The 13,374-nt window shown below is 30.4% G+C and overlaps 2 protein-coding genes across 3 annotated transcripts in view; one reads left to right on the top strand and one right to left on the bottom strand.

Annotated features, from left to right (window-relative positions):
- The window catches only part of LOC129956611 (uncharacterized), a 136,438-nt gene that overhangs the window by 34,197 nt on the left and 88,867 nt on the right, over positions 1-13,374 (bottom strand). The window lies entirely within an intron of this gene.
- LOC129956571 (uncharacterized) overlaps positions 1-13,374 on the top strand; it is a 78,821-nt gene that overhangs the window by 63,038 nt on the left and 2,409 nt on the right. The window contains exon 5 of the mRNA XM_056068501.1: positions 4,091-4,138. Coding sequence (XP_055924476.1) covers positions 4,091-4,138 — 48 coding nt within the window. The remainder of the gene's footprint in view (positions 1-4,090; positions 4,139-13,374) is intronic.

Here is a 13,374-nt window from a genome sequence, read left to right as displayed (position 1 = left end):
TCATATCATTAAAAAAAGGCTTTGTTTCGGTAAAAAATATTATTATATTAATTGCAGATTAATCATTTACACTTTAATTTAATGTAAAGTATAAATTCTACCGGAGCTAACAGAAAATTAGAGAGATACAGATTATGTTATGACTGAAGGTCTTTATAATATTATGAGTGAATTGAAATTTGAAATTTTGAAATATTTTAATGAAGAAGCTATTAAAGTAGGAATCACATAAAATATTTAATTATTAAAATTTTAACGAGCATTAAGATTGGCGAACCGGCTGGTCGCCAAAGGCGGCTAGTATAAGAATAAAATCTCTGGTTCAGTATCATGTATTCTTTACAAAGATAATAAGTTATATGTTTGTCGTGTATGTATATGGGCCCATCTTTTGCCGTATACGTAAGAAAGAAATATAGTTTATCTACTATAAGAAAGATAAACTGCCCAGCTTTTCTTATGGTATATTATCCCATTCTTCAATCAGTCCCATCAAATTTTTGAATATATCTTGAGGGAAAATGATGTATTGCATCCCTTCTCCCATGATGTCAAAAACACGCTCAACTGCCGAATATGTTGTTGTGAAATGATTTGGCTTGATTTAGTTCCTCGTTGGGTTTGATGATATGTTCGGCGATGCAGAATATCAACACCTCAAAACAGCAATCCAAAGCTTTAACAAAATATTTTTTCATGGCATTTCAGAGTTGTATCGAGTCAGTGTTGTAAAATATTTGAAAATACAATGCGTCAGATGGAATTTCTCGACTCCTCAAGAAATAAGATTCAAAATGATTGCGCAGTGGTTAATATGTTCTCTACATCAGACATCTCAATCATAGCAATAAGTAGTTGTACATAGAATACAACTAATAATTTTGTGGACCAAAAAAAATGATCATACTCTCAGTACTATATATATATACGCGTTTTGTCTAGAAACTGTAGTACCCGTAATTGCAAACAACTGTTTGAAACAGGGTTACTAAATTATTTTTCCACTTATCTGTTGCTATCAAATACCGATCGTCGTGCAGCTTTATAACCAGAAATTATCTATGCTGAAGAATCTTCTTTTCATATCATCCTCTTCTAATCATTATCATAACATAGATAGAATACTTCTTTGATTGGGATAATATTTTCTAATACTACCAATATATAACTGATTAATTATTTTGCTACATACAAATATTCATGCTGGCCTCTTGATTCATAGTTATTCGTTTGTGTTAATATTAAATTTCTACACTGATTTTGAGCTACACTACAGCAACGAATCCTTTATTATTATTATCTACTTGCTGCATTATTAATGATGGATATACACTTTTTTAAATTTAAAAAAAGTTTAACAGAAGCGAACCCTTTTCCTAAAACATTTTAAAAGCAAATAATATGCTGATACTCTTCTTTGAAAAGAAAGTTTAGTTTTTTAACTGACGATGAAATCTTTTTGTGATAAGGAAATCCAATCATTTGTTAACAATCGTATAACTGTTAGATTAAAGACACGTTTCATAACGAATCTAGCAAGCATATACAACACTTGACACAAACTGATTCACTAACTTACAAGAATATTGACTAACTGTATTCTTTAATATCTACATTTTTCTTAAGAATTTTGAAAGTATGAGATTTTTATACATATAAAAATATAATAGAATAAAAATAAATAAACTTATATAAATTTTCTCTGATAGTTATTTCCTTATAAAGTAGAGATAAAGAGTAAGGAAACATAAAATAGCATATTGAAACATCATTAAAACAAACAAAATTGTGAATAAAATTTTAAAAACATAACGCAAATGAAAACTCACTTGGAAAACTTGTTGATTCCATAAGATGTTAATATTAGGCTGCAGTAGTCAAAGACTCGTAGTTTAATTTCTACAGAATGGATCCGAATGAAACTTCAGATTTTACTGCTTAGACCATGAGACCGAGGTTCCGTCGAAAAAAAATTAATTTTATTAGTTAATGATGCTATATTTGCGAAAATCTTATGCCAATGAATAACGCATTTAATTTCGTATAAAAGCGATATGTATTGTTCGAAGAAATCAGTCATCCATAGTGAAAATGTCGTTGACCAAAAAAAAACAAGCACTGACTGTAAAACCTTTTCTCAGAACGCGAGCAATGTTCTAACAGCACTTCGTGCTTGCTGGCTAGTGAAAGCCTTCAGAAAAAGATTCAAGTCAGTAAATGCAGTTAAAGCCATAATGCGTAAGTGTGAAGAAAGTGGTTCTCGGGATATTGCGTCTTGAAATGGACAATGTGCAATGTAACCAGCAATTATGAAGGAAGTTGCAATTGCAACAATTTAAGCATCTATTAGTTTTTCAAATGTGGGCAGTATGTGCCGTTGGGCACCTTTCTTATGATTTTCAACAATAATTAAAACTGCAATATTACATTACTCATGTTAATTTGGCCTTGCGTCTTTTAGCGAGGTTGCAAATGAATGAGTACTGATCATCACTTATGTTATAGACAGACGAGACTCATTTTCACCTAGAGTGGGCTGTGAATACACAGAACTCCTGTGTATAGCATTCCTTCAATCCTTACGTCGTATAACCAAAACATATATATTCCCCATACATCACGGCTAGGTGTGGATTAATGACGAATTTCATTGCTGGCCCGTACTTCTCCGAGAAAGTCATATTTAAGATTTGATTAAGTATATAGTTACCAGTAATAGATACATAAGACTTCTGGGGGATCAGGCTGTCCAAGCATTAAGCAAAGAGGTTTATGGTCATCACAGTGACATTGCAAGACGTTTAATTGGTCGTACGATAAGACTTGTAAAGAATGTGATTCAAGTTCACCTCCCTGATGAACATGTCAATTCGCGTACTTGCCCGCTTGCCTTCTCCTCGGGGGGGGGCAGAAGCATCTCATCCTCGAAATGAGGATGAGATGCTTCTGGCATGGTGGTTGGATCTCACCATCCTGGAGGGTACACTAATAGGTGGGGGATCTGTTTCCTCCCATCGATGACAGGACGTACTTCCTTCGGGGAGGGTTCTACCGCGGCTGGTGACGGCCCTTAGGATTCAACCACAGTTCCCGTCAATTTTCCTGTTGCGGTGGTCCGGTCATTCAGTTTTATGGTTTAAATCCGTGTGCCTTCGTGGCGGGTCAGAGAGTTAGATGGCTGACTGCCCGCTTGACTGGCCCTATGAAACCTTACGACTTCTGACTGTGGGACTTTCTTAAAGATCGTGTTTATCAGAGACTTGTAATGAATAAAGAGAATTTGAAAGCCAGCATCGTCCAAAATGTCTCCTTCATTCCTCTTGAAATGTTGCATGAAGCCTTTGATAACGCAATGACGTGCTTTTAGCTTATTGTTGGCCTACAAGGTATGCACTTAGAATACACAGTAGTATAAATAAATAAAATATTATGTTTCTTTGTAAATGTTATCTATCTTTTTCGTTACAGCGCCACCGGTTGGAAAAATTTCAAACTTTTCTGACGTGCATCTCTGTCCCATGGTCTAAGTAACAAATATATGAATTTTCATCCGAATCCACTGAGTAGAAACAGGTCTACGAGTCTCTCAATACCATCAGTTTCATTTTAACCGCCTTGTATTTTTATACTCTGTTTTCAACATTGTTTCGGAGCTTTTTTAAAAAAAAGCATATACGAGTTTTTTTCCCCCCTTCTTCTTTTTTAGATAGGAAGTGTATTTCCAATAGAAAACTTTAGATCTGTCAAAGAAAAATTTGGGATCTCTGGTTTCCAATTGACAACATGTTTGAGCAATCAAACATAAAATTAAAATTATTTATAGTCAAATTTCAAATAAAAATCTCCTTGTTCTATAATATATAAAAGTTCAAGTTATAGCTATAACTGTTAAGGTATATGAGCCATTCATCAATGCACAACATTAGATTATTTATATTTTGAAAAATAAGCACATTTCATATCGAATTTCAGCATTTTTTATTTATTTCTATTTGAAAAATTAGATGCATTTATGCTTTAAAAGTATTATAAGAATATATAATTCATAAAAATTCTTAAAATTGAGTGGATTACATTTCTTTCTTTTCAGAATAGGCATTTCCATGAATTTGGCCAAATATCTGGCGAATATGGTCTAGTAAGTATTTCTCAAAATTATGATAACCTATCATTTAGGCGGAACTTAATGATTTTATTGTAATTCTGTAGAATATTTTTTTTCAAAATCCTGAAAAGTCAATCATTTTTATAAACTAAGACATGGATTTTTGATTAAAAGAAAAAAAATAGCATTACTATTTAAATTATTGCATATCTCAGTACTCAATTTCAAATAAATTGTAAAAATTTTTACATAAAGAAAAATTTAAATGATCACTCAGCACTCAAAAAGTTTTTATTGGGAAAAGAGGAGGTCCTTTTAGAATGCTAAAAAATTATGATAAAATTCCCAGTAGGGAAACTTAACAAAAAGTTCGAGATAGCTAAAGAACAACTCTAGGCCTTTTCCACCAATAACCCAATCAGATAATTTTAAAAAAATAAATGATCACTTCAGAAGAAAGATTAATCCGTCAACCATCCTAAGAAAGATGAATTTGTATTTTTCAAAAAACTTCAATTGATCAGTAAATAAAAGATTTTATACCATCAATTCCGATGTCACTGCCTCATTTGTTGAACCGTAATATTCTAGTATCGTGGCGGCATCTATCGTTCAAAATAAGAACAACAAAAGTAGATACGTGCTCAAATGAAAAACATTATATATTTTAAGATTTATAAAATTCATCATGAAGCAAATAAATCCTTGAGAAATACCGATTGTTATAATAAATGTGAAATCTATCAACAGGAACCGAATGATTATGCTGATTAAACAGAAAGAATGATTAGGAAAGATTTTTGATTCAAAAACAACCCGCTATTCTGCAAGCATTTTCTACAAAATAGAAAATCCCTCATCGTTTAATAATGAATAATAAATAAAATATGCTACCAAAAGATTTCTCTTCTAATGAACTAGTAAACTCCTGAGCTAGGAGAACATAATAAATTCTAAAAGGAAACGAATTCATAAAAAAAAATGCAACCATCCTTGTTTTAGAAAGCAGTCTTAACTTTTGGAAAGTATATTTGATGAAAAACTTTTTGAGAGAAAAATATAAAGTATATAAAAACTATTATCAGAAGCAGTGATTTGGGATCATTATTTAGTACATAAAATGCCTTCTATACCATCATAAAACTGATAATTATGACGATTGCTTATTACCATATTAAAATAAAACAGCTGACTATGTTCTCTGTTTCAAATGCTTTCCATACCATCAGAGTTCATTACTTTAAATGTCTTCTATATCATCATAAAATAAATGATTATTAAAATGGTTTGTGTCGATTTATACGATATAATGAAAAACATGAAAGTACTTAATATAATTGTTCTTCTAAGGTCTAAGTGTATTGCATCAGAATTAACAAAAAGACAAAAGCCCAATGCAAAAAGGCTTAAGTGCATCATTAAGTCATTTTTAGGTACTGTGACAGTGAGCACTTTATGAAGAAACTGGTTGTATCTCAAATACTTTATGAATAACTGTATTTCTCTATCACATTTCCCACGTATAATCTACCACAAAAGAGGTGAAAGAGTTTAAAATTTCTACATATAACCTACTTCAAAATAGGTAAACAACAACGCTTCTCAACTGCTCTAGAGCGATTGATGATCCAACCATTATTAAGAAGGAAAGACATACCCAGTATCGACTATAGTGATATAGAAATTCTCATTATTCACATTTAAAATATATTAAGAGGATGACTAGATGTCTTGTCAGCAATTATCTTTTTCTTGCTAACTATACTCAATTTCTGCCATGGACTCTTTTAAAATTAGGTATAAAATGATAATCAAAAATTGTAGGATTGAAATCACTTTTATTTCTTACAAAATCTTTACATTTTCAAAAGTATGATAACAGAAGAGATTCCAAGAAATGTATAACTCTTCAGCATATGAAAACATAAAAATTACTATTATATATAATTTATACAATTTCTTTAATTATTCGATTTTTGCAAATATACTTCGTTTCTTTTCATTGCAAAAATAATGAATTACACACACACACACACACACACACAAGAAATAAGCAAATAAAAATCGTATTTTTCCCCTTATCAAAAGAAGAACGTAAACTGAACTTGAAGACAGAAAGAATATTGCCGGGCATTTTAACAAATTGAATAATTTCAGATGAGTAATTTATAGATTTATTTGCAGAGTTACTGCAAAACAAAGATTTACAAATAGTTGTATTTGTCAAATATTACAAAAAAGTCTCTCTCTCTCTCTACGTGTGTGTGTGTGTGTGTGTGTGTGTGTGTGTGTGTGTGTGTGTGTGTGTGTGTGTGTGTGTGTGTGTGTGTGTGTGTGTGTGTGTGTGTGTGTGTGTGTGTGTGTGTGTGTGTGTGTGTGTGTGTGTGTGTGTGTGTGTGCGTGTGTGTGTGTCATACACTTGATGAAATGGAGTTCAACTTAGTAAGTTTCTCTGGAAATAATGTTTTATTGGTAAATAACAGACATACGAGTAGAATTTTTGAAAATTAATTTTTTATTGATTTTCATTGACAGATTTTTATTGACAACTTCCACTCCACAAGCAAGTTGTTTCCTATTGTTTCTGAAAAGTGGCTTATCGAGCAGACATTGAAAAGAAAATATTTATAAGCAAATATGATAAGTGCAATTTGCTTGAAAATTGTAAAATCATAAATGTGAAATCAAATTTATCATTAGCTTTCAACCTGGAATAACACTGGATAGTCAGTTATTTATTATTTATCCTAACGTTCATAAAGATATTATAATTAGGAGGTTAATGAAGTCACAAAAATTAAGTTTCACAAGACTTTAGCATGCTCTGGTACTAAAAGACTTATTGATTTTAGATTTCATAATTTTGACTTTTTGTAATGGTGGTTTATCATCATGCCACAAACGATCAACGATATCAATAGATCTAAATAAAGCATTTGGTTTTTGTAATATTTTTATAATTGAATGAAATTGTTCATTTAATCCTGGATCACAAACATCGAATAAGAATGCCTTTGACAGAACGTTTAACAAATATGAAAATATAAAACTTAATATTTTTCTATGGCATTATCTCAGTTTATTATAGCTTTCTCTGACAGAGTAAAGTCAATTTACAATGTTTCTAAGAATTTTTAAGAGTTTAAACGATTTTAGAGAATTTTTTTGCATTTTTATCACATTTTAATAATTAATTTTATTCTTTGACGTACACATCTTTGTATTTATATTTCAAGAACTCGTTCTTTATCACAAATGCTACCATCAATAACATTTGATAAGCTTAATGCAATGAAAACTATTGAATAACGGATTTCATCATGATAATTCGTAATGTTATTAAATTAAATATATAAGAATACAAATTTAACGACTAGAAATCGTTCAAAGCCTATTTATTTAGGTTCTCTATTCAAAATATTTTTCTATTCAAAATTTTTTTAAGTTAGTTAGTACAGTGTGGAACAAAGTATTTTCCTTTCATTTTAGTCTTTTTTTTCCACTTTAATTTCTATTTTCAAAAGGTTTTGAAACTTTGCAAACATATTATGATTAAAATAAATTATTTACAAAAACTTAAATGAAAATTATCTTTATTCATAACTCCTTCATTTCATTTCATCAATTCTGTATTTTATCAATTATATTATTCTCCCACGACATCTTGTGCTTTATCAAAATAAATTTTTAGATCATCTTTTTTGAAAATGTAACGTTTAACACAATAATCATATTGTGTTTATGAATAAAATGCCTTTTTCTAGAGAGAAATAATAAATAAAATCGATCTATTAAGAATGGGTAATTTATGATATAGCATGAAACTCTGTATACTGTATTTCCTAAATCAGCATTATTCCAAGTTGAAATTTGTTTTGCGATTTGGAAATGGAAGGCGAAGATTTAAATAGAAAATTTGAACATAAGTTGAAAATTTTGCAATTCATTTGACGTAAGAAATTTTTTATTTGACGCAAGACTTTCTTTTGTTTGTTTAGCTGTGTATATAATAAAGCAACAATTTGTTTCAGCTTTTCTGACCTGAATAAAATGAGATTCTTTGTGATTGAGTATAAGCAAATAAAAGAATTCTCGTCACAATCTGGAAATTCACAGAAGAAAATATCTAGTTTCATCTGGTTGGAAATTAAATCATTGAAGAAGATTTCATGTTCGGAAACTTATGTGCCAGCTTAATTACATACAGTGCATAACATGGACATGTGCAAAAAGAATAAAATTTTTGAAGAAAAAATTCATTACAAGTAGGTTGCCTTTTCAAAAGCAGATATTCATCTGCGTCAATCTATGGAACAAATAAAAATTTATGATAATTCATTGAAATCAAACCGGGGATTTGAATTAATCGATTTTATTAAACATCAATGGAAAATGTTTAGTTCATTTCTTGCAGAATAAATTTCTATAAGACATATGAATAATTCAAGTTGTTTTCAAATAGAAAGATATTCATTATTTGCAGAAACATTGCTCTTGATTGTTGACAAAAATATCTTATCAACTGATTAATTTAGTTCAAAGCACAAAATATTTCCCTAATTATCACAATCAATGCATATTAATCATAAAAGAATCCTTTTGTAAGGTGAATATTTCAGAAGCAAGATTTGAGGAAGGTTATTTTTCTAGACTTTTTCATGGCTTATCTGAATTATATATATATACATATTACATTAGATTTGCTTCAATCTCTTAGATTTCTAGAATCGGTGACATACTAATTTCCATTATTCTTTTCCAACATAATTTTGCTCAGTGTTAGAATAAAATTATCGCCTATTTTATATCGCAGAGCTCCATTACCAAAAAAGCATTTTAAAAAAGGTAGCATGCTTCGAATTTTATGTAATTTCTTTTCCACAAAAATGTCTCAGTTGTACTTTTTCCATGAAAGCAGAAATATTAAAATGATCGCCAATTGTGCATTGCAAAGCTGTGAACAAAAGTAATAAAGATATCTGTTTTTGATGCCATAATCAAAAAACACATTTTGAAAAGTTAGCATTCTCTTAATTATAACATTTTATTTCCATTTCCACAAAATTGTACTTTTTTTTCTATGAAAGCAGAAATTTTTATAAATATATTTCTCAGTTTTCTTTTGAGAAGTCTGGATGATCAATCTGAAAAAGCAAAACATTTCTCATTGAAGAAAAAAATAAGAGAGAACACCTGCAAGAAGAAATGATACAATTCATAAATGTGAGAATTCAAAATGAAATGAATCAACCTGAATCCTCAGTCATTACAAGAATACGAAAACAACAACTACAGATCCACCGAAATATACAAAGGGAAAATTCGAATTTTCTCCTCTGGTTTGTTCAAATTTTCATTCTGTCTGAAGAAGAAGAGAGAACTCAGCGAACAAAAATCATACTTTTAGTATTTCTCATATCAATTCTTCTGTCAATTTTACATGAATTTGTTGGGATTCTTTTAAATATATGGCACAATTGGTTTCTTTTAAGAACTTTTTTGCTCCAAGCAAGCTGTTATCTCCTAAGTGCTTTCGCCTGGTTGGCATTAAGACGAAAGCGAAAAGAACTGAATAAATTGCTCCTTTTCCTCAAAATTGTAAGCTCTTTTAATCAATCAAATTTACAGAATTTTATGACTCTTTCAATCTGTATTATGCCTATTATACTTGCGATCCTTCAAGTATATAATTGTATTCTTGCAGGAGTATACCTCATTTATACATTCGGCTTAAAATTAAATCAAAGTTCCATTGTAATACTATCATTCATCAAGATTATTCTAACAAGTGTTATCTATCCCACTTGTAACAACCTATTTGTCCAAGTTTATTGCCAGATTTGTCAGAGAATATCTAATTTAATAAGTGATTTCACAACTGAGATTGATAATTGTTCACTGCATGAATTCACAATTTCTAAACAAGCACATTTTCTGAAAAGGGAATCTAATGCTCACCAAACTGTACTTCAGGCTCAAAGAATTTTTTCTGTCCCATCTTTCTTCATGTGCATTGCACATTTCTGCGCCTGCATAACTGATCTGACAGCTCTTATTAACCAACAAAGTTCTTTCGTTACCGTTATTTGTATGTTTGGATTGTATTTCCTGAATGCATCCGGGGGTCTTTTTGCATGTCTGTGGCTAGCGGGTGGAGTCCCGAAGAATGCCAACAAATTTAAGGAGACTTTTGAAAGAAAAATACGTGAGAAAAAATTGTCCATGGACAAACCTAATCAAATGTTCTGCGTGGAAATTTTAAATGGATTATCAGATTACACGTTATCGGGCTGTGACATTGTCTATTTCCATAGAAGTTCTATTCTCGCTCTTTCTGGAACTCTTCTCACCTACACCTTTCTCTTAATTAGTTGGAAATAGGCGTATTTAGATATAAATATGTCTTATTTTTAGGACTTTAATTATGTCCCAAACATTTTTAGGACATTTTAATTAAACATTCTATGATTTAAAATTTATCTTATGACTGGAAATTCTTACATAAATATTTCCTTCTTTTAACAAACATACGAGGACACTCTAAAAAATATTCAACCTTGAATTTTCCTGCGTATGCTAGAGTGGCCCCACTGTTTACATTATAACAGACAGCTTAGTGCGCATTCTTGAATTTTTTTTCTCCGTGTTCGAGGGTGTCAGTCGCTGCCTGCTAGCCGTTGAATAAGGTGCTGTTACAAGTGTTCGTTGGATGTTTGATTTCTCTCAAGATGACTGAACGAGTTGAGCAAAGATGTTGCATCAAATTTTATCAAAAGCTTAGTGATTCTTAAAAGGAAACAATTCAGCAAGGATTTCGAGATGATGCTATAAGGATAACACAAGTGAAAAAGTGGTTTAACAGATTCAAAAATGGCCACACAACGGGGGAGATAATCACGAATCACCGGAAGGTCAAACAATAACAAAAGAGTGCTATTAGCACGTTCTACGCCGACTCAAAGATGCAATTCGATGCAAAAGACCGCTGGTCTTTTGCGCCGAACTTTGATACTGGTACTTTGACAATGTTCTGGCTCATTCGTCACATCTGATCCAGACATTCTTTGCAAAACACGGAATTCCAATCGTCCCCCAACCTATTCCACACACCTCACAGATAGAACACAGGGTAAAGAACAACCATGCCCGAACCAGGACTGGAACAGGGACACGAAGATCAAGGGGAAGACACGCTATTCCTAGGCCAGGAAGCCGGAGAGCGTAATTGTAAAACTAAATTGACAATCTTATTTTTAAAAAAAACGATCACACAATATGTATTTGCTTATGTGTGTCGGTGCCTGTGTATATTTTTGCTTTATTCATTACACAGAATTTTTATTTTTATTTCATGAGAATTTGTAAGTTTTTATTTTATTTATTTTCATCATATTTCCTCAACTTGTGCATTTTATATTCCATCATTCATTACTATTCATGACTCTATTACCTACTGTTTTTTATATTTTGATGTGATTTTCATACGCACTTTGATTTTTCCGCTTAAACTTACTTTAACAATTTATTGAGTATTTACATAATTCTGCAAGTCTTGCGTCGAAATCCCATACATATATAAAATAGCGTCCAAGGCAAATACAAAAAACAGCTGTCCTCTCAATTTTTGAGCTACTATTCTCATATCCCGTCCAACAAAAATTTTTATTCATGGGTGGAAGTTAAAATTAAGTCTGTATAATTTTATACAAAACATTTTTGAATTAAAATGATCTAGCAGCTGGTTAATACATCTTAATTATTCAAACAGATTAATTAAACTCTTTGTAAAAAAATAAGTAATATAGCAGTTATAAAAAGCCAATTTTGACAAAAAGTATTAGAAATGTGTAAAAACATTTTAAATTATAGTTTAAATAATGAGTGACAAATCGAAATTAACGTTATATGTTATTCTTCTTCAAAACATCAGCACCATAGCCCTTAAGCAAACTTATTCCGCCCTTGACCATTACACATTGATTTTATATTTCTCTAATCAAATTTTTAGCATAAATCCTATCCTATTTCCTATTTTTTACCTAAAAACTTTTAGTAGTTTAAATGATTAATATATCAAACAGCTTCTAAGAAATAAAGGCAAAATATCATTAAAAATTTTCAAAATTTTTTTTTAAATTTAAAATTGTTTTTATGATATATGGTTATGATGTTTTTTAGCTGTCTGTATTTAATGTTGTCTTCAGTTATATCAATTCATACTTAAAGCGGAAACGTGCGTCTTGTCTGTCTGTCATCTGGTGCATGATAGTCAAAGCTGTTACAATTACAATTACCAAACTTCCCACAAATATACTTTAGAAATAGAAATGTGTACCCCAAAGCAATCATTCGGCACTTGAATTGGTTTTAATTAACCAAAAATGAAGTGAAATTTTCATGACTTTAACGATAATTTATGGAAATATTATCTCCCACATAGATAGTTACTAATTACATCATCTTAAAAAAATTTTAAAAAAGTGACACCACTTTAAAGTTTAAACACACATTCCCCGATTTTGACAATTTTTTTAATATTATGGGGTAATTTGCAATAGTAGTTTTATATGTTGAAATCGATGTCAGACTTTTTTCTTAACTTTCTGACGCATAAAAGTAAAAAAAGTAGTTTTTACTAAATTTAACTAAATCATTATCAATCTTGCGCCCCAGGTAATGGCGCCTAGGCCACTCGCCCTGGTTTCACCATTTTAGTTTCGCCATTGCCTATAATATGTCTTTTTCTGAAAAGAATTTTTCATATCATTAAATTTAAATCTTTATTTATTAGATTCACTCCGTATTTGATGTAGTGTTTACAATGAGACTTAGTTTTTATTTCGTATGTTTTTGAAAATATGTTAGGGTGATATTTCTTCGTTTCAATCTAGTTAAGTTTCAAAAGAAAACGCTTTTTCTTTATTTAAACACTTAATTTAACATCATAAAATGCATAATGGAACTTATTTTATAAGTATAATCATAAATGTGATGTGTTGGTATTATGATTATATTTATACAATATTACTTATAAATCTAGATTTTCATTTTCACCATGCATTACTTATGCTAAGAGTTTTTATTATAACCCATTTAATATAAAATATTTATATATTATACGAATGTTCATAATTTTTTGCTTGAAATGCGGAACTTTACAAAATAGTATTGTAAATCTAACGCCTACACTTACTCTAATTTATCAATACAATATTCTTATTATGCGTGCAGAATTTGATTATTGAATTATAGTGTTAAAATTCTGTCAT

Source organism: Argiope bruennichi, chromosome 2 (genome assembly GCF_947563725.1).
Source record: "Argiope bruennichi chromosome 2, qqArgBrue1.1, whole genome shotgun sequence".
Lineage (NCBI taxonomy): Eukaryota > Metazoa > Arthropoda > Arachnida > Araneae > Araneidae > Argiope > Argiope bruennichi.
Note: the sequence above shows the minus strand (reverse complement) of the source record. Positions and strands in the feature narration are given on the sequence as shown.